Source organism: Carettochelys insculpta, chromosome 3 (genome assembly GCF_033958435.1).
Source record: "Carettochelys insculpta isolate YL-2023 chromosome 3, ASM3395843v1, whole genome shotgun sequence".
NCBI lineage: Eukaryota > Metazoa > Chordata > Testudines > Carettochelyidae > Carettochelys > Carettochelys insculpta.
The window spans coordinates 44,171,683-44,196,564 of record NC_134139.1 but is presented as its reverse complement, the minus strand read 5'-3'; the positions used below and the strand labels follow the sequence as shown (position 1 = coordinate 44,196,564).

The 24,882-nt window shown below is 41.3% G+C and overlaps 1 protein-coding gene across 2 annotated transcripts; it reads left to right on the top strand.

The window, feature by feature from the left end:
• The first annotated feature begins 354 nt into the window (after positions 1–354).
• FAM98A (family with sequence similarity 98 member A) lies at positions 355–23,691 on the top strand. 2 transcript variants are annotated; one of them, XM_074989712.1, is made up of 9 exons: positions 355–399; positions 592–697; positions 6,279–6,427; positions 7,784–7,918; positions 9,787–9,971; positions 12,729–12,809; positions 13,856–13,972; positions 19,470–19,637; positions 21,789–23,691. In XM_074989712.1, exons 2-9 carry the CDS (start codon positions 645–647, stop codon positions 22,542–22,544), a joined length of 1,644 nt encoding a protein of 547 aa, XP_074845813.1. In that variant the 5' UTR covers positions 355–399; positions 592–644; the 3' UTR covers positions 22,545–23,691. The 2 variants fall into 2 exon arrangements, with proteins under 2 accessions (XP_074845813.1, XP_074845812.1); XM_074989711.1 differs by lacking the exons at positions 355–399; positions 592–697 and adding an exon at positions 2,121–2,595.
• The last annotated feature ends 1,191 nt before the right edge of the window (positions 23,692–24,882 follow it).

Here is a 24,882-nt window from a genome sequence, read left to right as displayed (position 1 = left end):
CCGCCCTATGATGAAGTTTGACCCTTTCTCCGCTCCCATCTCCGTTTGTTTTAACTTTTCTGCTTCCAGGCGGCAGACGCCGCACATTCCAACGTGCGTTCCACTGGCGAGGTCCTTCCTCTCAGGGCTGGCCAGACGCTGCCTGACAAAATATTTTAATTCAAGGTGGCGTTTTTGCTATTAAAACAAAGACCTGGTAGCTAAAAACGCATCGTCGCTCACACTGAAAGAGACGCTGGAGAGCAGGGGAGACGTTAAAAGAACACAAGGCGATGATGTGAATGAGGCACCGCTTCCGGCAGCCCCTGGTGTCGGGTGAGAGGTCAGGCCGGGGGCCTGTCACTTCCCCTCCCCCTGACATGCCAACCCGGCAGTCGGCTTGGTAGCTGCTTGCGCAGAGTGCGTGGGGGCAGCTCGCTTGGGCAGGGGTTAGGCCTGGAGAGGGGGGAGGGAGCTGACAGGGGTGACCCCGATGTGGGGAGGGTGGGGTTGAGGAGCCCCCGGGCTGCAGCTGAGCGGGGTGGAACAGCTCGATGAGGGGCCTCGCCGCGGGTCCGGCGCGCTCGTGACTGACTCTGCTTTGCGCTGCAGGTGCCAGCTTTGTCCCTCGCAAGGAAACGGGCCGGTGGGTGCCAGGGCAGAGGATGGAATTTGAGCTTATGGAGAGCGACATCCTGGAGTCGTTGGAGGATCTAGGGTAGGTGTTCTTCCGCGGGGTACGCCTGGCCCTCCTACACCCTCTCGGCGCAGCCAGACAGACTCGCGCCAGGTGTCCTTTGGGGGGGGGGGGGAGCGTGGATCTGCCCCGGGTAGATGACTTGACAGTTTTCATTAGCCTTATCGAGGCTGAAATCTCCCTTGTTCTCCCTTTCTATGTTAGCTCCGGCTGGTCCGTGTGACACCGGCCTTTTGTTCCCTCTTCCATAGCCACATGTGAGGGGCTTCTCTAGTGGCAGGTGGGGATTCAACTTTTTCAACTCAAAAGCTTTGTTCTGGAAAAATCCTGACTTCTCAGGTTTGAAATGTCTCAGATGCAGGCCTGAAAAATCGATTGATCAGTCTGTCTCGGGGAGGACCTTCTTGTTTTAGTACAATAGCATGTCTGTTGTCTCATCTGTGCTATGGCATTTTGTTTATTGATGATGCTTACTGCATTCATGAAATCCAAATATCTGAGGCATGGTTTACACCTGTGAGAGACAGAGCTATATAGACCTAACCCCAATGTAAAATGCTTCCCTCAGTTTACCTTCTCTCTCTTGATCCAGTGAACTGTCTATGTTGATGGGAGAACTTCTGCTATCTGCCTAGGTAGTATGTTTAGTGAAACATTATGCGGAGTAACTACAGTGTTTTGTGCATATGCAAATGCTTATTGCCTTGCAATCCTTACACACATAGTCTTGCAACATCACTCAGTGGTTAGGGAGTACTGTTATACCTGTTTTACCTATGGGGAGTTGAGGCTTAAGGTTGTATAGGAAGACTGTGGTGGAGCATGGAATTTAATGTGGGGTTCCCATGTCCCAGATTAGCCAATGGACAATTCATTCTTTGTAATTGAATGTTTAACCAAAGATGCCTTGCTACAAAATTTTCGGCAAGCACTGAACTCAAATAGATGTTAATAAAAACAAATAAACCAAACATCTTTAAAATGTTACAAGTCTCTTGATTAACATTCCCTTAGTTACTCCACATTCATTCCCTTGATTTTTGTGATATCATCCCTTAATTCTTTTGTCAACACATGCTTTCAGGAGGACAGAAGAGGGAGAAACAGGAGGGAAACTTTCCCTTTAAAGAAGAGAGAAAAAACAAGCACAGTTTTTGTACAATGTAAAGAAAATTAAAAGGACGTAGGCCATTTTCTTTTTTTCTTTCAGGTTATCTTTGTAGCACACATGGCCAAATTCTTTATTCAAGGAGTACTCTGGTTTAACTTTCAGTGTCAATAGATGGTTGCACAGATGTAAGGAGGGCTGAAATTGGCCCACTGTGCTTTTGTTGATCCATTTGGACTAAACAAATGCTGTTATAGTATGGATTACAAGAGGCTGTAACAGGAGTAGTACAGCAACAAGCGTAGGGACTTTATTGGAGGCAAGAGATTGGATTGCTAGCTAAAGATTTCCACAATTGGACCGGTATCAGAGGGGTAGCTGAGTTAATCTGTCTTTAAAGACAACAAGAAGTCCTGTGGCGCCTTTGTGGGTAAAGGCCCACAAAATTGTACCAGGTTCTATGAGAGATGCTAGCTGGGATGGCATTTCTCAGAAAGGGAAATTGTTAGGAAAGTCAGAGAGTGGGCCTTTCACTTGACAAACTACTTAGGCCCTCTGTGAGTAACAACCCAAATCTCTGCAGGATGAGTGCTCTCATAGGCTAGTTGAGACATCTGTCATTTTAAGAACTGATTTCACCAGTTGTGTCAAAGCGGACTCAGTCATTTGAGGTTTTACTTCAGCATATAAGGGTAACTTGAATTGTATTTGACGTATCTTTGATTCCTTTTCAGATGGATACAGGACATCAAAACAATCAAGCACATTTTATATTTGCCACAGTACAAGCTATAATGAGTTGTTTTACAAAGTATGGGGAAATTTTTCTTTTTTCCTTTTTGTCCCAAAAACTTATCTTCTAAAACAGTAAATAACTAGAACGTGTTGCGATTAGTATTAATGTGTGCAGCTCCTATTGCAGAACTCTGCTTGTATATGATAGGACTAACTTTGGCATATAATTCTCCACTTTACTTCTTTTTAATGTCAATTTTAAGGTTTTAATCAAAAGAAAATTTTTCCTACTTTACTACTTATATAACATCTGTATCCAGTATTTCTTTTTTGCATTGTCTGGCAACTCAGTAAAAATATGAAAGCAAATGACGTGTGGGCAATAAAAAAAAACAAAGGAAATAAAACAATCAGACACTAGTTACTTAACATTTCATGAAGTAGCAATTCCAGAGAGGTACACTAGAATTTCAGAAAGAATAGATCAGTAAATTAATATTTGTGATTGAAGTTGCATTCCATATTTCAGTAGCATTGTTCAGAATGAAGACGTTTTGACTACCTGTCTTGTTTGACTGAAACATTTTTAATGTCCTGCTTACCATAGTTAAACACCTGAATTTGTGTGACTTTTCCTTGTGTCTTCAGCACTTCAGATATAACTGTGATACGCCTTACAAGAACACACAGATGTTAAATCAATAACAGAGTTCAGTCATAATGTATAGTCAGGACTCAATTTGCATAATGGTTATATGTTGTATAAAAACACTGTGCAAATTGAAATTGTGTAAAAAGATATATGTCTATGGAAATAAGTGTTTAGGTTTCATGCTCACAAGATGATGTCTCTATAAGATATAATACAGTACTATAAATGTTAAAATTTTTAAAATTTAAACTTGCTACAGTACAGGTACTGTACCAACCTTTATTGATATTGAAGATTAACTTGATTAAGTATCAGCATTATCATCATGTAGTTGAAGTTAGAGGTCTGAGTGTTCATCTGGAGTGTCTGGGGAGGCCCGTGGAGAGTGGAATGGGCAATGATGGGTGCGGGAGGGGACACAGGCAGGGGAGCACAGGAAAGATAGGGGCTGCCTTCACTCTCCCTGTCCACATGGCTTTGTTGAGGCCCGTGAATATTCTGGCAAGAGGCCTCCTAGGCATGTACCCAGGGCAAGGGGTTGGTGGACAGAGGCTTGCACTGTTCTGCCCATCTGTCTGGTGCTTCTGCCAGAGAGCAGAGTCGGAGACTTGCCCTGTTCCATCTGTCTGGCACTCCAGATGGGGAGCAGCTAGGCAGAGTGGGACGAGCTCTGGACTCTGCTCCCTGTGTGGAGAGCTGAGCTTTCTCTGCTCTGCCTGGTGCTCCAGCTGGGGAGCAGCGTCAGAGGCTTGACCTGCTGCACCCAGTACTCCTGCCAAGGAGTCAGGTCAGGCGTTTGTCCCGCTCTGCATGTTCACCTGGAGCTTCTCCCAGGGAACGGAGTCAGGGCTTTGCCCTGTTCTGCCCATCTAGCACACCAGACATGGAGTAGAGTCCAGGAATCCCCCTGCTCTGCCAAGCATCCCAGCTGTCCAGCAGTGTTGGGAACTTACCCCTCTTCACTTGCTTGGTGCTCACGTGGAGTGGAGTTGCGACTCAGGGGCTTGCCCCATTCCCCTCACCTGGTGTTCCAGCTGGGGAGCAGGATTCAAGGCTCACTTGCTCTGTCTGCCACTTCTGGGGAACAGGATCTGGGTCTTACCCTACTCCACCTGCCCACCTGGGGCATCTGCTGGGTGTGGGATCAGGGACTTGCTCCACCCAGCCAGTTCTTCTGCTGGGGGTGGGTTGAGGGTCCAGGAGGCCTGCTCTGCTCCTCTTGCCTGGCACTCCTGACAGAGAGTGGGTTGGGGGGTTGTGAGTTTACCCTACTGTTCCTGCCTTGTGCTCCAGTCAGGAAGTGGGATAGCAGGCTTGCCCTCTTCTGCCTGGTGCTCATTCTGGGGAGTAGATTTGTGGACCTGCCCCTACCGCTCTCCACAGGAACGCTGAGCAGAGTGGTGCAAGCCCTGTACCCGCTCTTCGTAGGGAGGGTTGGGTGGGCAGCTGGAGCGGGGCAAGTCCCCAACTCCATTCCCTGGTAGAAGTGTTGGGCACAGCAAGGTGAGCCCTGGATTCTGCTCCCCATATGGAGAGCTGAAATTTCCCCACTCTGCCTGGCATTCCATCTGGGGAGCAGGGTCAGAGGTTTGACCAGCTCCACCCAGTACTCCTGCCAGTGGTTGTCTACAGTAGCCCCCTCCTTTGAAAGGGGCATGCTAAGCAGCCCACTTGGTGAATAACAATGAGGTGCTGCTCTGCATATGCAGCCACTCATTAGCATAATTCCTGCCGCACAGACTTCAAAGTTGCTAACTTTGAAGCGCTAGCAAGCAGTGTAGCCCCGGGCACTTCGAAGTACCTGCACAGCTTTGATGTTCCTGTACTCCCAAAATGTTTTGGGAGCAGGACTGGGGTCTGGGAGCTTGCCCTGCTCCACCCACCTGGTATTTCTGCCAGGGAGTGGGGTCAGGGGCTTGGTAAGTAACGTTTTGGGAGTAAGGGAACATCGAAGTTGTGCAGGTATCTCGAAGTGCCTGCGGCTACACTGCTTGCTGCCGTGTCAAAGTTGGCAACTTTGAAGTTCGTGCGGCAGGAATTATGCTAATGAGGTGCTGCATATGAAGAGCAGCACCTCATTGCTATTCACCGATCGGGCTGATTAGCATGCCCGCTTCAGAGGAGGGGGCTAGTGAAGGTAAGCCCCCACAGAGTAAGGTCATGAGGGATAGCTCAGTGGCTAGCACATGGGCCTTCTGAACTCAGGGTTGTGAGTTCACCATTTAGGGATCTGGGGCAAAGAGATTTTTAAAAAAAATAAAATCTGGCAGGGATAGTGATAGGTCCCGCTGTGAGTGCAGGGGACTGGACTCAATGACCTTGTGAGGCCCCTTCTAGTTCTGAGATATGTATATCTACATATATTATGGACTCCTGTCCCTGGCCCAGGGTACCAGGCCGATGGCAGAGCAAGGTGAGCCCCTGGCCACTGGCTGGGGGGGTCAGTGGGGAAGACTGGGGTAAGACCAAACCTCTGACCGCACTCCCTGACAGCAGGGAGTGATGGCTCAGTGGTTTGAGCATTGGTCTGCTAAACCCAGGATTGTTAGTTCAATCCTTAAGGGGGCCATTTAAGGATCTGGGGCAAATAGATTATTTAAAAAAATAAAAGAGATGGTCGTTGGTCCTGCCAAGAGGGAAGGGGACTGGACTGGATGACCTTCCAAGGTCCCTTACAGCTGTATGAGATGTGTACCTCCACATATTTTATTTATTTTAAGTACCAGGTGGGTGGAACGGGGCAAGCTCCTGTGTCCCAGTCCTACTCCCCTCCTGGAGGGCTGGATGGAGCAAGACAAGCCTCTGGCCAGAGTTTCCCAAGCCCAGCTGCAAGGAATGAGTGGAAGTACCCTCTCTCTCCTGTCTTCCTTCCCCACCACTGTCATTAGCCACCCCTCTGAAGTTGGGGCCCACCAAAACGGGTTTTGGTATGCCACTGATTTGCACATCTCAGTGACTGAGCCACACCATCTGAAAGTGAATCCCTGCAATATACAGAAATAAAGGGTAACAATTAATTCTGTGTAACTGAAACCGTGCAAAAATGGTGCAAATCAAGGCCTGACTGTGCATGCATAACAAATTGGGCTTTTAATTTTGCTTGCCAGTTACAAAGGACCGTTGTTAGAAGATGGAGCACTGACTCAAGCAGTCTCTGGTGGAGCAGGTTCCCCTGAATTTACCAAACTCTGTGCTTGGCTGGTATCTGAGTTAAGACTATATTGTAAATTGGAAGAAAATGTGCAAGCAACTAACAGTAAGTAATCGCAGCTCTGAGAACAAAATTATGCAGTTAAGACACTTCTATAGTTTTGGGCTGACATTTCTTAAATCAGTTGTACCACAAAACACTGTCTGCATCCTGTCAGTTTTTGGATTGTTTTGCACTTCATTTTTCAAGCTGAAAAAATATTTGTTTAAAACCTTTTTGTTGAGTTTTCAGTGAGCTGTAATTCTGGAATTCTTCAGACTTAAAATATGGCTTCTGATAGAGTGTATATTGACAAGTTATTCAATAGAATTCTGAGTATTTGTGAAATTGTATACACTTTTTAATTTATTTTTCTACAGGAAACACATAACCTTAATATTTTTAAAAAATTTTTGAGTTACAAACTTTCCTTTACCTTCCATTTGTTTAATCTGCAATAATTTTCCTTGGTACAATTAACACTTCGACACAAAAGACTTTTTAAAAAAGGAAACATAAAACCACACGGAATGGCAAGAACACTCTTACTGTAACCTTTAATTTAATGTAAACTTTAATGTAAAATTTAAACTTGTAATCAACTCGGTGTCCCTATATATTTTGTAGTGCTAGTAAGTGTATCCTAATTCTGTCTGGTTTGGGTTTACAGTAATATTTTCAAGAAGATATCCTGTTTTTTAAATGCTCTAATTTTTAACTTTCTATTTGTATTTTATACTTCGCTCAGCTTGGACGATGAAAAGCTGTCTTAGTTTCCCTTTAGTGCTTGTGCTCTAGCACAGGGAAACATGACTTTTGTTACCTCAAATGTTATACCTTAGCTACTTGAGTTTCCCTCTTACTAAGAAGAAGCAAGTAGGGGAGGAATGCAAACATAAACTTAAAAGGGTTAGGCTTTTGGTGTTCTTGACTTTTCATCTCCAGCAATTCTTAATTATTCAGTGAGAGCACTTCCACCAAAATCATTTTAAATTATGGAGCGATATGCATCTTAAGTTTAGACGGCACCAAGATTCCACAGAGATTTTGGTTTGGTATCATTGATATTGTTAGTTCCAACATCAGTGCTTTATTGGCTACTAAGCGAAAAGTTCCTAGACTGGGAAGAAAACAAATGGAAGTGTAATTCTACACTCAGTGAGGAATTACTTGTCCTCAAATCAGTCAGGATGAGTTCCAAGCTTTGAAAACCCAGAGGAGTTCTATGGCTTTTACCCACAGTGATATTTTAATTTCACTCCTAGCTGCAGCCACAGATTTTTTTTTCTTTAACTAAATCATCCCAGTCTCCAAAGTACTGTATTTCCTAACTGATTTATAATCACAAATTCAGTATCACAAATTTGAATCACAAGTTCAAACTAAGTATTAGAGCTAATTAAACATTTGCTTTTTTAAAAGGTCCAAATGAAGCAGAAGAGTTCCAGCTTGAAGTGAGTGGACTGCTGGGGGAAATGAACTGTCCATATGCATCGCTAACATCAGGAGATGTGACAAAACGCCTTCTCAGTCAGAAGAACTGCCTCCTGCTTCTCAGTAAGTTAAAGGGAACATTTTCATCGAAGCCTGCTAATGCAAAGACTCCACTTCTGTTCCTTTTTCTGATTCTGAGATAGACTAGAGGTGGCACTGGGCTATTTGTTTCCTCCAGGGAGTAAATATTTTTTAGTAATTCTTAAGAATTTCACCTGTATATTTTCTATTACATTTCAAAGGGAGGCCAAAATCCAAACAAAGCAATTGAAGGAGTCCTAGTATGTTGCCAAACTTCAGAAAAATACCAGCCACTTTTTAGTCAGTATCCAGTAAAAAACTTTTGAGGGAAGAGTGCCTGTAGAAGGTCAAGGCACAGAGTTAGTGAAAAGCCAACTGCGTTCCTCCTCATAGGATGCTAGGAAGAGGAAAGCATTTTAAGGTTCCCATCAGGGTAAAGACCTTGGATTTGCTCAGAGGGTTCGTTTTTTGTATTTAACTCTGGTTGGTAGATCTGTCGTCAGTTTGAATTCCCTGTCATGGCCTTCTACCTGAGTCTTGGAATGGGATGTACAGGTGGTGGACAGTTAAGAACTTTTCCTCTTCCACACCCCCAAACGCCTTTTGACTTTTGGGGATAGGAGGAACCTCAGTTTTTCTATATCAGCCTCCTCCACAGATATCTCCTGTATCTTTGTTTTTTGGTGTTTGGAAGCAGCAGAGTAGAGTGACATTCTTGTTGTTTTCTATACAAAGTATCCCCGCTGTACTTTGAAAAGAAGAACTCTTAAATTGCTGTTGAGATTGCTAAGTGAAAGTATAGAGAAAATGTACCATTGCTTACATCTCATTTTAATTCAAACTTTAAAAGTTACGGGAGTCACAGGGTAAGATTAAACATTTAAATCTGATATTAAACATGATGCTGAATTCTTGTACGTAAGGAAATTCTTCACAAGATATTGTTTGGTTTTGTTAAATTCCTGACTTACAATATGATGCCAAGTCCATGTTGTCTTCGTGTTAAAAGCTTTTCAAAGTTCTCTTCAGTCACATTCAGCATCAGTTCCTGCTTTCTTTACAGTGTCCCCACTGCCACTGTACAGGTTGAACCTCTCTCATCTGGCACCTTCAGGACCTGACTGGTGCTGACCGAGAGAATTTGCCAGATGGCAGGCAGTCAATATTTTCTAGCATATTACCAACACTTCCACTGCTTACTGGGCTCTTAGAAGACATTTAGAGGTAAATTACAGCTAAATGACAGCACATAAAACTGAAAGTCAAGACTGGTGGCTGCAAACAAGATTTATGGGACTACAGGAAAGTTGGTCACACCCATAAGTGGTCACCTGGCTAACTATAGTCATGCCAGATTACAGAGTTTACCGTACGATAAAGTTCCAGATTAGAGAGGTACAGCCGGCAGTTGCTTTAACTATTTCCCGGCCAGCCCACCACCCCAGTCCTTTGGATAACCTCCAGTTCTGGCTCCCTGCCAGTCTTTCACTTATACTTCCAGTCTCCCCAATACCTTTATGGAGCCTTATCAACCTGGCTCTAAAATCCATGTGCTAGCCCCCTCTTGCTTTTTTCCTCATGTTCTAGATCAGCTCTCCTCACTCTGCAAAAGCCTTACAGAGGAAGGGTTATGCTTTGTTAGACAATGTAGTAAAGTCTAGTGAAGTAGATCATCTCTGCAAATTGCAGCAAAACTGCCAGTTGACAGCACCTTAGAGCTTCCCCTTCTAAATGAGGGGACCACACACTCCATTTAGTGATTCATATAAATATGAGCTTTTGTTAGGTTAAAAATTACAGTAACTCTTTAAAAATGCTCTGTGTGCACCTTTATCAATTGTAAATACTTTAATTTTCAGTAAATTTAAAATTGATGCATCTTACTCCAGAATCTAATTTTCTTATCCCAGCATACCTCATCTCAGAACTGGAAGCTGCCAGAATGCTATGTGTGAATGCCCCCCCCAAAAAAGCACAAGAAGGAGGTGGCAGCGAGGCCTTTCAGGAGCTAAAAGGCATATGTATTGCATTAGGCATGTCCAAGCCTCCGGCCAACATAACTATGTTCCAGTTCTTCAGTGGAATCGAAAAAAAAGTAAGAGCCAAAAAAAACCGTACAATATTAGCATATTTCAGTCATTTAAACTAGCTCCATTGCCTCTTGAGACTTGACTAGCATGGGGTGGTGGTGATTTTAAGGTAGTTTACTGAATGTGCTATGAGTCACAAAGAAATTGCAGATATAAAAGGTGTACTGCAGGACTTCTTCGTTGTTGAGACCAGAAGTCGGGGTTTTGTGTATCTTCTGGCTGTCTCGTTACCGTGAAAGAACGCAGCTTGAGGGCTGTGTCTAGATTACAGTGACTTGTCAACAGAAGTTTTTGTCAAAGGATATCTTCAAACAAAGCTTCTGTCAACAGATCACGACCAAACTGCCAAGTGGACTGCAAGAGCGATCTGCTCTGTTGACAGAGAGGAGTTTTGAGGAGTAAGGGGACTTCAAAGTTGCCCCAGCACTTCGAAGTACCAGCAGGTGAGCCACAGCTAGACACGTGCCGGTACTTTGAAGTTTAAAACTTCGAAGTTGCTGCAGGGGGAAATTTGCTTAATGAAGCGCTGCCTATGCACAGCAGCACTTCATTAGTAAACTCTCAACGCCCTAATTACAATCCTTCCTTTGAAGGAAGGTGATAGTGTAGACAAGCCCTTGGTGTCCTCTAGTTCTTATGATTAGAACAAGTAAATAACTTTTCTTTATTCACCTTATCCATGCCACTCATGATTTTATATACTTCTATTATATTGCCCCTCAGTCTCCTCTTTTATAAACCAAAAAGTCCCAGTCTCTTTAGCCTGTCCTCATATTGGATCTGTTCCAAACCCCTAATCATTTTATTTTTCCTTTTCTGAACTTCCTCTAATGCCAAAATATCATTTTGAGGTGAGGAGACAACATATGTACACAGTGTTAAAGTTGTGGTCATAGCATGGTTTTGTACAGGGGGAGTAAGATATGCTTTAAGATATTCTTTATCTTATTTTCTATCCCTTTTTAATAATTCCTAACGTCCTATTTGCTTTTTTGACTGCTGCTGCATACTGCGTGGATGTTTTCCAGAGAACTATCCACAATAACCCCAAGATCTCTTTCCTGATCAGCTGTAGCTAAATTAGCCCCCATCATATTGTATGTATACTTGGGGTTATTTTTTTCCAATGTGCCTTACTTCACACTAATACAGATTAAATTTCATTTGCTGTTTTGCTGTCCATTCACTTAGTTTGGTGAGATCTTTTTGAAGTTCTTCAGAGTCTGCTTTCATCTTTACTATTTTGAACAGTTTAGTATTGTCCACAAACTTTACCACCTCACTACTTACTCCTTTCTCGAGATCATTTATGAGTAAGTTGAATAGGATTGGTCCTAGGACTGACCCTTGGGGAACACTACTCCTTAAGCTTGTCCATTCAGAAAATTTACCATTTATTCCTACCCTTTGTTTCCTGCTTTTTTTTACCAGTCCTCAGTCCATGAAATGATCTTCCCTCTTATTCCATTACAACCTAATTTACACAAGAGCCTTTGGAGAGGGTGTTTGTCAAAGACTTTCTGGAAATCTAAGTATACTATACGTACTGGATCCCCTTTGTCTGCATGTTTGTTAACTAATTCTAATATATTAGTAAGACGTGATTTTCCTTTACAGAATATGTTCTTCTACGTGTCTGACAATTTTATTCTTTACTGTTGTTTCAACTAATTTGCCTGGTACTGATGCTAGACTTACTGGTCTGTAATTGCCAGGGTCCCCTCTAGAGCCCTTTTAAAATATTGGCGTTATATTAGCTGCCTTCCAGTCCTTGGTTACAGAAGCTGATTTAAAGGGTAGATTACAAATCAGTTAATTCTGCAGTTTTAAACTTGAGTTCTTTCAGAGCCCTTGGCTGAATTCCATCTGGTCCTGGTGACTTGTTACTGTTAAGTTTTTCTATTTGTTCCAAAACCTGCTCTAATGACGTGGCATTATTTGGAGCATGAGTTGCAGAAACACTGTTCAACTGCAGTTCCCATTGATTTCCGTGGGAACTGCAGGTAGTCAGTACTTCTAGGAAATGAGACCATTAGATTTTTGTAGGCTGCTGAAGACAGTATTTGCAAGTCATGTTTCTGATTTATGCAATAGGGAAAAGAGGCAGTTTCTTTGTGAGTCATTGACCCACTTTTTTCTCCCATTCAATCCCATTTCCATATCTGCATCCTTAGTTGTTTTGAGATGGGAAAGCTCATACAACAGCTGCACACAAAGTGGTTGATCAGCATATAATTTAATTATTATATTACATTTATATTTTATAACAAGGGAGGACCTTTTTAGATCCTTCATGAAGACTTGATAAAAACATTCCAGAACTGAGAATTTTAGATAAAGAAAATTGTTGAAACTAATTCTATATTGGGTAGTTTCTGGGTTTAAAGGGAGATCTCCTCAAGTGTGATTTTTTTTTTTTTCTTTTCCGTTTTAATCACAGATGTTCCTGTCTCTGAGACCATAAGACAGAATTTTGATATTTATGTATATTTTCTCTACCTTTTTAGTTAGTGTTACAACTGATATAGTAATCTTGAGAGTTAAGACTTTTCGTACACAAGTATGATTTGAGACTTAACTGACAATTTTATGGCACAGTGTACTTGGCACAGTCCTGTGTCAAAACAAAAGCCCTCCACTCCCTTTTCCCCGTAGCCTATGATTCCTATATAATACACTCTCCCCAGTCCCTCCCAAAATCTGATCTTTATAAAGCAGTATTTATGGCCACTGTAGCATGTTCACAATATATTTAATTACAGCTGAAAGAAACTTTAGCAAAGGTTCCGCCTGGTCATGTTGGAAAACCTTTACTGAAGAAACCATTGGGACCTGCTCACTGGGTAAGGAATTAAATGTGTGAAACTCTTTCTCTCTTCTATATGGTAACATTACCAGATACTTAGTGTGTGTAGGGTGGGGTGGGGTGTTGTGATTTTTTTTTAAATCAGTTATCTTGTGTATATTTTAAGTGAAAAGAAGGTTTCTCACTAATGTGTGTAGGGTTCATTTATGTTGGTGAAATACATTTTTGACGAAAGATTCTTTTTAAAATAAAAATTTTAATAAGTTTTTTGAGTACCCCCTGTTATCCAAGGTCACAAACTACAATAAATCTCTGAGGGTACAAACTTGCAGCAAAGTACATTAAGAATTCCCTTTAGCACTAGAAGTCTGTTCTTTTGCCCTAGCAGGGACCATTGTTTGCCACGCTGTGAAGCCATAGTGTTTCCAGTGATGTCTTGTTTTTCTTTTTCCTGATTATTAATCATAAAGGAATATCTACTGCATGAGGCTGCCTTGTCTGTGTTGTATCATAGGCTCTAATCAGGATCCTCACACAGTATTTCAAACAATTTTCCAATTACTGTTTTTTGTTTTTAGCTCCACATCTTGTGCCCTAAAAAGGTTTATTTTAGTTTTAAGGAGCTAGGGACTTTCAACTCCCTAGCACTTAAGTATAAATCCTTGTGTTTCTTTGAGTTTGTACCTTGTTCGTATTATTTGGTTGCTCTGGAAAATACTGGAGGAAACAAAACAGCAGCTTGAAAAAAAAAGTGCAGAATATAGAAGTGTGTTTCACGCCTTGTGAACAGCATTGAACACTGTGCTGTTAGGAGGCTGTACTTGGGCTGCCATGAAGAAGAAGTTTCATGACTATTAGGGAAGCAGTGTTAGCAGCTGGGGTGTGTATTTACTGCTCTGTTCCATGACTGGAGAATGAATGCAAAAATTATGCCTTCAGAATATTTAATAGGTAGATAATTATGTGCTAAAGTCAAATCAGTTTTTAATATCTGAATCTGTTTATACCATCGTGCCTATCATTTATTGTTGCAATTGAAAAGTGACCTAAAATATACATCACACTCATGAATCTTCATTTCAGGAAAAAATTGAAGCAATTAACCAAGCCATAACTAATGAGTATGAAGTTCGGAGAAAATTACTAGTGAAACGTTTGGATGTAACTGTGCAGTCGTTTGGCTGGTCAGATAGAGCCAAGGTACAAATTGCTTTCCATAAACATGCAGATCGTTTATGCTTTTTGTAAAATATCTTTTAAACACTGCTTTTTCTTGCATTTAATGGAAAATATGCCCTGATATATTTTTTGATTTATGGATTTCTGAAGAAATTTACTATGGAGTACGTTGACTGCAAAATGCTGTTTAAAACTGATGATTGTTATATGATTTAGTAACTACATAGGTGCATATAACTACATGTAGAAAGCAAAAAATAAAGTTAAATGGATAAATAGGAGAAAAAAATGCCAGTAGGAAGAAAGGATTGCTAATGTGTCAGTGAGTGGAAAAATGTAACAATCTCCCATTAGAACCAGGGAAACCAATATTAGAAACTTTTCCCCATTGTTTCTGAAGAATTGTAAGCAAATCCTCCTCCTGACTACCTCTTTACTTAGCACCAAAGCCTGTGCTATCCACTAGAGCAGTGGTTTTCAATCAGTGTGCCATTACACACTGGTGTTCCATAAGAACTGTCCAAGTGTGCTGTGAAATTTCATCAATTTCCCCACTGAGTGGCTCTTTACAGAGCCACCTTGGGGTGGAGGGTGGAAACTGATTACCCCACAACAGGTGGGGCTCAAGGAGAAAGGCTTCCTGAATCCCAGCTGGTGCAGGGTTGGTCAATTTCTACCCCCAGGGTGGCTCTTTGCAGAGCTGCCATGAGGCAAAATGGTGACCCCACAGGGGCCCATTTACAAAGGAGGCAGATATGGTGCTTCTCTGCCTGAATGGGCTGGCAGGGAGCCCACCCCCATCCCTGCTGTAGCCAGGGGGAAGGGAGGGAGGGAGCTTGTTGGAGCTGGGACATGGTATAAATGCTTGTGCCCCTTTCCTTCCCTCTCACCTCTGTGAGTGAAAGGTGGGTGTGCCATGGAATTGTCTCACTGAAGTGTGCCGAGTTACTGAAAAGTTTGGGAGCCACTGCACTAGAGCATGTTCTGCATTGAACTTGTCCATGCAATGCAGTTTTCTCTGTCATCTGCGCTGTTAGGTAATATTTTGGCATATATTTTCTGTTCTTGAATTGTACAAGGTGATGTGACTTCAACCCCTTCTGAAACTAATTGGTTATAATAATTCAGATTTCCCAACTAATTGCCTGTTTCCTACTGTGTCAAAATTCCAAATACATTGCTCACAAAAAATTAAAATAATTCCCAAACATAACATGGCAAGCATTTAAGGCCCATAATGGGGCAATTAATTAGCTCTACCGCATAAATCAGGTGGTCTTCACCAGAGGCAAGTTTCATAGCCAGATGAAGAAGAATCACATGTCCGTTATCTTTTGACTGAATGAGTTATGTAAAAATCAACAGTTATTAAAAAAATAAATTATGCATTTATTTTCTCTCTGGCTTGGAATCCTCTACCAGTGCACAAACCGGGCTATAGGTGTCATGCAAGTGATATAAGAGGGGCAATATGTCAAGTTTCACTGACAAACTGGGAAGAGGCCTTTCATATTTTGAGTGCTTCAACAGAAAATGAAAGTGAGTAGTGAGAGTTGTAGGCTGTTAGAAACGTGTGGGAATTAGCTTGCTCTCTGATTGTTTTCACCACTGAGCAGAATTAATTTTCATACATGCACCAATGTGGAGGTGATGGGCAACACAGCACTTTCACACTGATACATGTAACAAAATTCATGTGGAAGGACTGAGGCCAAGGGGTTCTGATTGTGGGAGGGAGCTCAGGGCTGGGGCAGAGGTTGGGGTGCAAGAGCTCAGATTGAAGGCTCTAGATTGGGGGCTGGAAATGAGGGGTGCGGGGGTTGGGAGTGGGCTCCAGGTTTGGGGAGCGGCTCAGGGCTATGGGTTGCAGTGCAGGAGGGGATACAGGCTCTGGGCTAAGGGTCTGGGCTTTGGGATGGAGCCAGTGATTGGGCTTGTTTGGGTGGCTTCCTGGGGGAATGGCAAAGATGGGTCGTTTTCCTCCCCAGTCACAGTAGCTCCATGCTGCGGCTGCGGGAGTGGTATTCTCTTGCTGGCACTGGCGCCTTCAGGGCTTGGGAAGAGGTCGCTCTGTGCTGTAGCCCTGAGCCTCTCACTGGGATTAAGAGTCTCTGCATCAGACTTAATGGGAAGCTGTGCAGCTTAGGGGGAACTTGGATGGGCATTTGTAGCTGTGTCACGGCTTTGCAAAACCTGTCCTCCTTTTGTTTAAAAAAAAAAAAAGTGTCTTGCAGGGCCTCAATGTGTGATCAGCTGCTCAAATTCAGTTTTGAAAAAGCAAGTTTGTTTTCACTATGTCTTCAGCAGAAATTTATTTAAAGAACACGGTAAGGGAGAACTAAGAACAGTTTGGGTGGGGGAAATAGTTTGAGCTCTATGTGAGTTTGGAATTAAACTACATATGCACAGTATTTAAGCACTGGCAATATACTGTATTTAAAGTTATTTTCCTATCATGTTTCAAAGATGTGGTACAGGTTGAACCTCTTTAATCCAGAACTTTCGTGTGCAGCAGCATCCATAAAATCATGCTGGATTAGTTAGATGACCATTTATCATGGGTGTGGCCAAGTTTCCTGTGGTTCCATAAAGTTTATTTACAGCCACCAATCATGGCTCAATGTTCTATGTTGTTGTTGTTTAGCTGTAATTTACCCCTAAATGTCTTCTAAGAGCACAGTAAGCAGTGGAAGACTTGATAATGTGCTAGAAGATACTGACTTCTTGTGGTCTAGCAAATTCTCTCATCCTGCACCGGTGAGGTTCCAAGGGTGCTGGAAGATAGAGGTTCAACTTGTATTCATTTTAAAATATGAACTTTTAAAGGCTCCATTTCATAATTTCATTAAGAAGCAAAGATTGCAGTAGTGGTAACTAATTGTATGGATAGGAACTCCAATAATACTTCACATCTTCCTTGTTTTCTTAGCTGACTTACACTGTGTCTTAGGTACTAGTCATTTTAAGGTTAAAGAAATAAATAGTAAAAGTGCTAAAATATTATAGCTCTTCTGTATATTATGTGTGTGTTCACCTCAATGTTGACTTAATTTAAACTTGCAAGCGTTTGGGTTGTAGATCAAGAATGGAAAAGCATTGTACACCTATTCTTTTTCCCAAGCTATTCTGTTCTTTCTGCCTTTGCTTAGTGTCAGGTGGTAAAGTAAGGGTGTCATTCAGTTTTGTTCCCTTTATGGTAAACCATTTTACCTTTAGTGGCTAATGTATAAGTATAAAGTTGTTTGGTTGTATCAAAGAATATTTTCCAGTTGTTTTGTTTGTCCTTGAGTAACCACTTTGATCTGCCCGCTACAGCTCTTATCATTCCTGTTTCCTGTCTTGAGGGGAAGCTAGAGATGGAAAAACCAAATTAGTAAGTCACCTTGCAGATGTTGAAGTATCAGGAGTTCAGCTAGGAGACCAGATTCTCCCATCAACCTGCCCTCTCCCAGTGTTGTCCTCCCTAGGCGATCCACAGCTCAGTTACACCGCTTCATCCCTTGCTCTACTCCTTTGTTATTCCCTCACTCTCCTTTATTCCCAGGTGCATCTCTCTGATCCTGTCCAATTTGGGCTTAGTCTTGATATGTTAGCTTCATGTAGCTTTGATTAGCATGTGATTGTGCCAAACATGTTACTCTGCGGAGATGGGAAACCTTGACATAGGTAAATTTAGGGCGGAGGTCAAGAAAGCAAGCTGTTACTGACAGAAGGCAACAGAGGAGGATGCAAATGGGAAATCAGTAAGCTGGTATTTGTTCCCAGCTGAACTTCTGATGGCTCATCTTCGGAGTGACTTACCTTTATTTGCCTGTAATATCTCTTCCTTAAGTAGATTTTTAACTTTCATTACCTTGGTCAATTGTAGCTCCCCTCAAACACAGGAAACAGGAACCGCTGATGGCAGCGGCCGAAGCATGTGAACCAGAGTGGCTTCTTAGGAAAAAATGAGGTAAAATATTCCTCTTTTAACAAAATGTTTTAAAAAAGAGAGTTACATCCTTGGCAATTGGCATTGCAAGTTACAGGGAAAGCATTTTTCAAACAGATTCCTGCAACTCTGTAAAATGTCCATGTTAATTATACTAGCCTGTGCATGTCTCTTTACCTGTGGACTATCATAATAAGAACATGAATATTTACTAGTCTATCAAACAATTTACTCACATGAGGTAAGGAGAAATCCAAAACTGAACAGCTATGAATTTCTTCAGTAGAAGACTTGAGGCAGATGCCCAGAAGAGGTTTTTTGACCATTCAAAGGACCTGTCATCCGCTCATTGATGTACTGGCTCTTTTCTGTTCTCTCCCTCTTTGGAATATAAAATTTGTTACCCAGGCAAATTATATCTTGTAGAGAACAGGATGTAAGATTATAACAGCAGTTGGAAAGAGTTAAATAGGTTTCTGTTATTTAGTTTAACGGGTGGCAGGTTTAAGAAGTTGGCATTTGCAAAACAGTAAATAACTTTGGCTAATTAAATAATATTTAAAACAGCCACATACTATCACAGTGTAAGGAATATCTGATTATGGTTCAGCAAACCATAACAGATCGTCCCTAAAATAAATCCCTCTCCTTTTTATGACGCCATATGCATTGGTATTACGGTAAAGTCTTTCATATCTGGCATTCTATCATCCAGAACTCTCAGATAACCAGCATTTTAACCTTTAAGTAAATTTTACTTACGTTTTCCATAAGCAGGGTATAATGAAAGTATATACAAATAAATATAGCAAATACAGTATAAGTTCTCAGTGTGTAATGCTACTGTTGGTAAATAAAGTACTCTGCATGCATTTTTATTTGTTTGTTAATATCTAATCTTGTTTTTCTTTAGCGTTATGGATTGTTAGGTATACCTCTCTATTATCTGGAATATTCGAATATCCAGAAACCTCCTGGTCCCAGGGCTGCTAAATATGAAAATATTTACTGTAGGTAATTAGCTGCATTACAGACCAAAGAGGTATCATATCTGCTTCAGAGATCTTGCAGAGTAGGGAAAACATGCCAAGAGGAATGGGTAACATAAAACTCACTTGAGAAATTTTTTTTTACACATCAGCTGTTTAGGAATTGTGCAAGTGCAAAAGGAAAAACGAGAGTGATGCAATCCATATCAGTAACTTTCATTGGCATTGTGATGGTATTGATTGGCTAGAATTCTTTTTCTCAAATAGAAAACTAGTACTATTTATCAGTGACTGCCTCTTGAAGACAGACAAAAATGCGGAATAACAGAAAATGTTTGCAAAATGACATTTTAAGAATCAGGTTAAAACTTAATATCCTTGTGTGACTGAAGTGAAAAAATAACTTGGCTTATGCAGTCCTTACAGTTATCTTTATAGTAAAATAAAATATGTTTAACTATTTTGGTATTCCTCTTGTATTTTAATAACAGATATATTTTAATTGATTTAATTTATTGATCTGGATTTTTTGGGGGCACTGTCACACATGGATTCCTTTAGCTAATTGATTTGTTTATTTTTTTCTTTCCTACAATAGAGTCAAACAGAGAAACTGGCTAAAATCTACCAACCCAAACGTGCCCTCTTAACTACTAAGTGCACTATTTCCATTGCTCACCTCTTGGCAGCTCGGCAAGATTTGTCAAAGATTATGAGGACAAGCAGTGGGTCTATCAGAGAAAAGACTGTGTGTGCCATTAATAAGGTATGTCTTCAGCTATTGTTATGAGAGGGCAAATATAATTTGGTACTAGGCTGTGAACATTAAGTGATTTCATTTTAATGTTGTTTTCCCTCAGTGAGAGACTGAGTTTTTAAAGCACTGAGTGAATTTCCATATTTTTCATCAAAGTAAATGTAAACTGGAAAATGAGTGATGGGAAACTTATCTGTGAACTAGTTAATGATTTTGGGAACTGCAGCTTCCCATATAGGGTCAAATTCTGACATCCTAACGTGCATTGAATATTATCTCACTCTACAAGCACCCCATTGCTTTCAGTGGATCTCAGTCTGGTTTGTAATCCTATTCTGTGAGAGTAAGTGGTTCATAATACCTCCCTGAAGTTTAGTGTTACAGTTGCACAGCATAGTCAATCCACATGAAGTGAGAACGCCCTAAGGAAGCTACTTGTATATTTGTGGTGTTATCATTTCATTATCAAGGTTGCAGGTGTTGATATTGCTGTGTTATTAACAAATACAGGCTGAACCTCTCTAGCCTGGCACCCTTGGGACCTGACTGGTGCCAGACAAGACAATTTACTGAGCCACAGGAGGTCAGTATTGTCTAACAGCATTACCAGCATTTCCACTTCTTATGAGGCTCTTAAAAGACTTGGATGCAACAAACTTCATGGGTCCACTGGAAATGTGGCCACACCCATTATAAGCAGACATCCAGCTAATTAAAATCATGTCTGGATTATGGATGTTGCCGAACGAGAGAGTGTGGATTAGAGAGGTTCAATCTGTACTGTCATCGCATCTAAAAATAAAGTGAATGAAATAATTTCATTGCATGGTTTTTAAGTAGATGGGATATAAGTCTGTTTGCAAAATCAGTGTTTTGCAATTTAGATTCTCTTATGGGCTCTGATTAAATTTATACAGTCAAGGTGCATATTTTTAAGAGCAAGTGTTGCTGTGGAAAGAATATTGCCTAAATTAAGAAATTACACACGTCCTCCCCCAAGACCTTTTTTCCCTGAGAATTCAGGCTCATCTGACTGACTTGCATCATGAACTTGAGACTCATGAACATTACATTATAGTGGATCTGCTTTTCAACAATTAACATGAAATGCCACCCACAAAATACCAAAGAAGGATTCTGTGTTTCAGTAGCACTCAGTGATGGCAGTCGGGATTGGGGTTCATTGTGCTGAACTTTGTAGAAACATAAAAACAGTCCCTACCCCCAAAGAACTTGCATCCTGTGCCTATTTAGATGACAGCAAGGAGATATAGAAGCCAAGCAAGGAAGTGGGCAGACAAGGATGATAGTAAGAGGAACCCGAGTTTGAATATATTCTTCGCTAGGAACGTAAGGTTTGTTATATGGGATCATAGTGGTTATGTGTCTAGTTCTAATTTCTTATTTCCAGCAATGACACTAGAGGCTTCAGAGGAATATACAAGAAAACTCCTGTGGCAGGCAGATGTGTGATTACTCTAGTCCCAATAAAGGTTTTGTCTCAATGAGTATTTAGAGGGGTTGGTCCAGTTCTAGCAAACCCCCCTGTCCATATTACCAAATGCATCATCCTACCTCTGTCTTAACTGACAGATTCTACAAGGATTGATTGGCTTGGGGAGATCACCTGTGCACATTGGGTGCTTCTTTGGGACATGATAGTACATAGTTGAGTGACAGCTTGCACGTCTGCTCCTTGTTATTTTATGACGTGCCTGATATTTCAGTACATAACTTATTCACAGTGACTGTCAGATCAGTACCACCTTATGAGTACTACATCTCCAAGGAAATTGTATTTTTATTTAATTTTAGAAGATGCGTTACACAGATGAAACCAAATATTGGTTCTTTTACATCTTTTTCAAACTGACAGCCAGTTTAGTATTTCTGTTGATTCATTTCATTCTTTGAGGCTGTTATAAAATGTCCTCTCAAACTACTTAGGACCTGATTCTGATATAAACTTCTGAGACACTTCTATTTGAAGTTAATGGAATTACATCAGCATAATACCAGCATGAAAGACCTTAACAGACTTCTCTGCCTTAACTCAAAATCCAGATTGTCCTACAAATCTTGCCCATATTGTCATACAATAAATAAGCATGACTGCATGATATTCGCACTCCTTAAATAATATTTTCCTTACCTTTACAGGTATTAATGGGCCGAGTACCTGACAGAGGGGGCAGACCAAATGAAATTGAGCCTCCCCCTCCTGAGATGCCACCATGGCAGAAGAGACCAGATGGTCCTCCACAGCAAAGTGGAGGCAGAGGAGGAAGAGGTGGCTATGAATCATCATATGGAGGAAGAGGTGGTTATGAACAAGGGGGTCATGACAGAGGAGGGCGAGGAGGTTATGACTCATCATATGGAGGACGAGGAGGTCATGAACAAGGGGGTCATGAACGAGGTGGCCGAGGCGGAGGACGGGGTGGTTATGACCATGGAAACAGAGGGGGAGGAAGAGGAAACAAGCACCAAGGAGGCTGGACAGATGGCGGAGGAGGCTATCAGGACAGCAATTACAGAGATAGCAACTACAGAGATGCAGGTTTTCAAACAGGTGGCTATCATGGTAGTGGCTACCAAGGAGGCGGCTATGGAGGCTATCAATCTTCATACACAGGAAGTGGATACCAGGGTGGTGGCGGCACCAGCAGCAGCGGTTACCAGCAAGACAACAGATACCAAGATGGTGGGCACCATGGTGATCGAGGTGGTGGCCGTGGAGGAGGGAGAGGTGGCCGTGGAGGAGGGAGAGGTGGCCGTGGAGGCCCAGGTGGCGGCTGGGGAGGCAGAGGTGGACAGAACTTTAATCAAGGTGGGCAGTTTGAGCAGCACTTCCAGCATGGAGGCTATCAGTATAATCAGTCTGGATTTGGACAAGGAAGACACTTCACGAGTTGAGGCTACTAAAGCTTTACACTTCAGCAGAGCTCAGATAATAGAAACCTAGTTTCAGAGGCCTGTTCTATTGCTTCTTGAATTAGTCCAAGACCACGTGTCAGGCAAGATCCTGCCTGCATAAGGGGTCATGCTTCAGAAAAGGTATAGGTTCCCATGCAACTCTGCTTTTGTTTTTGTTTGAAAAAAATAAGTTGTCACTCTTCACTAGGATTAACCAAACTTTGAACCAGTAGCTTTGTGGGTTTTTTTTTCCCCCCGGAATCCCTTTGATCAATCATTTTATTCTGAAATTATTACCCTGCTGTTTCCCTTCATTCCGGGGGTATGTATAGTGTACTGACACTAGCAGTGCTTTTTGGTTAGACTTGTAATTCACATACAACATGGGAAATTAAATAATCTTTTACAGTTCCAGACAGTTTTGAATGTTGCTTTTGATTTGCTGCCCTGTTGTCTCAATCAAGAAAAGGTCTCTCACTCGTGGTCATGCACGCCTGGTTCCAAAGTGCTTTCTCACGCATAAGTCTGGGGCATCTATTATATGAGCTCTACTGCAGATACCACATTCAGTAGCCTTATCTTCCACTAATTGAAAATTGTATCTCCTACTCAACTTTGGAGATCTCACCTGCCACCAGAATCTGCAAGATCATTTTTTAAACCAAGCTAAGTTGTGAACTGATAGTGTCTGTAGGGCTGTAGTTAAGTATAGCAATTCAAACTGACCTGCATCCATCCAAAACAAGTTGCTCCTTTTACAAACCTAATTTTTACTTGAAATCAGCTAGAAAGAACAGCAAACTGCAATTTGTTTTATGCACGAGTTAATACCACTGGCTCAGCAAATTTAGGGCAATTTGTTTTGGGGGGGTTGTCTTTCTTTTATTATTACATTTTATTTTTTTTGAAGAAATGCACTACGGCCTGGAAAGACTAATTCCTGCCTGGAGGGAAGCCCTTTTACTATTGCTGCAGAAAATGAAGCCTGGCTAAGTTTGATGTCTTGACATTTTTTTTTCTTTTACTGAAAGCCACATAATGCTTCTTGCTGGGATTTTGTGTACATAAACATTGTCAAGCTGTGAAAGAAAATGGCTGAAGGTGTGCTGTTGTATAAAAGGTGAGCAATAAAAGTATCTGTATGTTCTCCAGGTTGTTGGTTTTTGTAATTTTTTAAAATCATGGTAAGGTCCTAAAAGAATTGTGTGGTGGTAGGAAATTTTGTAGAGGTTCCTGGTGAGGTATTTTAAGCATATTAGACATTTTGTGGGATGGGATGGGTTCTGCATCCCTTGATGTTTTCAATCCAAGAGCGACATGATACCTTTTTGGAAGACATGCTTTAGTCAGACACATTATTGGATTCAATATAGGGGTAACGGACTGAAATTCTGTAGCCTCAGTTGTACTGGAATCTCACACTACATTAATCAGTGAATAAATGTACTCATTTTATTGTCCATCCCATTGTTACCTATTGTTGATCATGTTGAAGTACCTGAATGCAGCAATTCACAGCTAAATAGAATAAAATCGAACAAATAGTATTAATAGTCACTGATTACAACATTCAGAAGACTGGACCAGAAGAAATTCATATTATTCTCTGGCCACTAGATGTTGCTGTTGCTTCACAATTGAAGGCCAGTTCAGATGCACCAATACAAATATATAGGAATCTAGGTCGGGGATCGGCAACCAAAATAGCAAGAGCCATTTTTTTTTTTAGTTTGGTAAAACTAAATAATTCAGGAGCCACAATGCACATCACAATGAGATGGCCCTTAATAAATCATTTCAAACCATACTTTTTGTAATGCTTATTTTAAGCGCAGCGCTCACACAATGATTTGTAATGAAATACATGTTTACTGTAGGACATTCACAAATTTTTTACATATTCTGTTTCTTCACATTTTACCTGTCTGTCTGCACTACCGTCTTCCTGATTTTTCTCACTCCTGAACCCACTTTAATTATGCCAATTTTACTTCGCGTTAAATTTCAGTTTTCTTTCTTAAAATGTGTTGCCATTCACAGCAGGAATGCCGCGAACTTCCTTTTCCTAATCAAAACTTTAGTAGTAAGAGGATCAAAACACAGATACAGTATCATACCCCACAAAGCACTGCACGTATTTAAAGGGTAATTTATCCAACATTTTGAGATCACATATTGTTTGCTATTTAGATACAAGTTGTTCACTGTTGGGCTCTTAGATGTTCACCATTTATGGAAAATAATCAGAAGGTATTTTTTTTTTTTTCAATTCTGCAATTATAGTGTTGGAAGCCACAAAGTCGTCCTAAAAGAGACACATGTAGTGCAGGAGCTGCAG

Bases quoted from the DNA above. Each gene is read 5' to 3' on its own strand.
- FAM98A (XM_074989711.1), top strand. From the start codon at position 2,519: ATGGATACAGGACATCAAAACAATCAAGCACATTTTATATTTGCCACA. The intron at 7,919-9,786 runs GTAAGTTAAAGG...TTCTTATCCCAG, and splicing joins GAACTGCCTCCTGCTTCTCA to CATACCTCATCTCAGAACTG. The intron at 12,810-13,855 runs GTAAGGAATTAA...TCTTCATTTCAG, and splicing joins CATTGGGACCTGCTCACTGG to GAAAAAATTGAAGCAATTAA.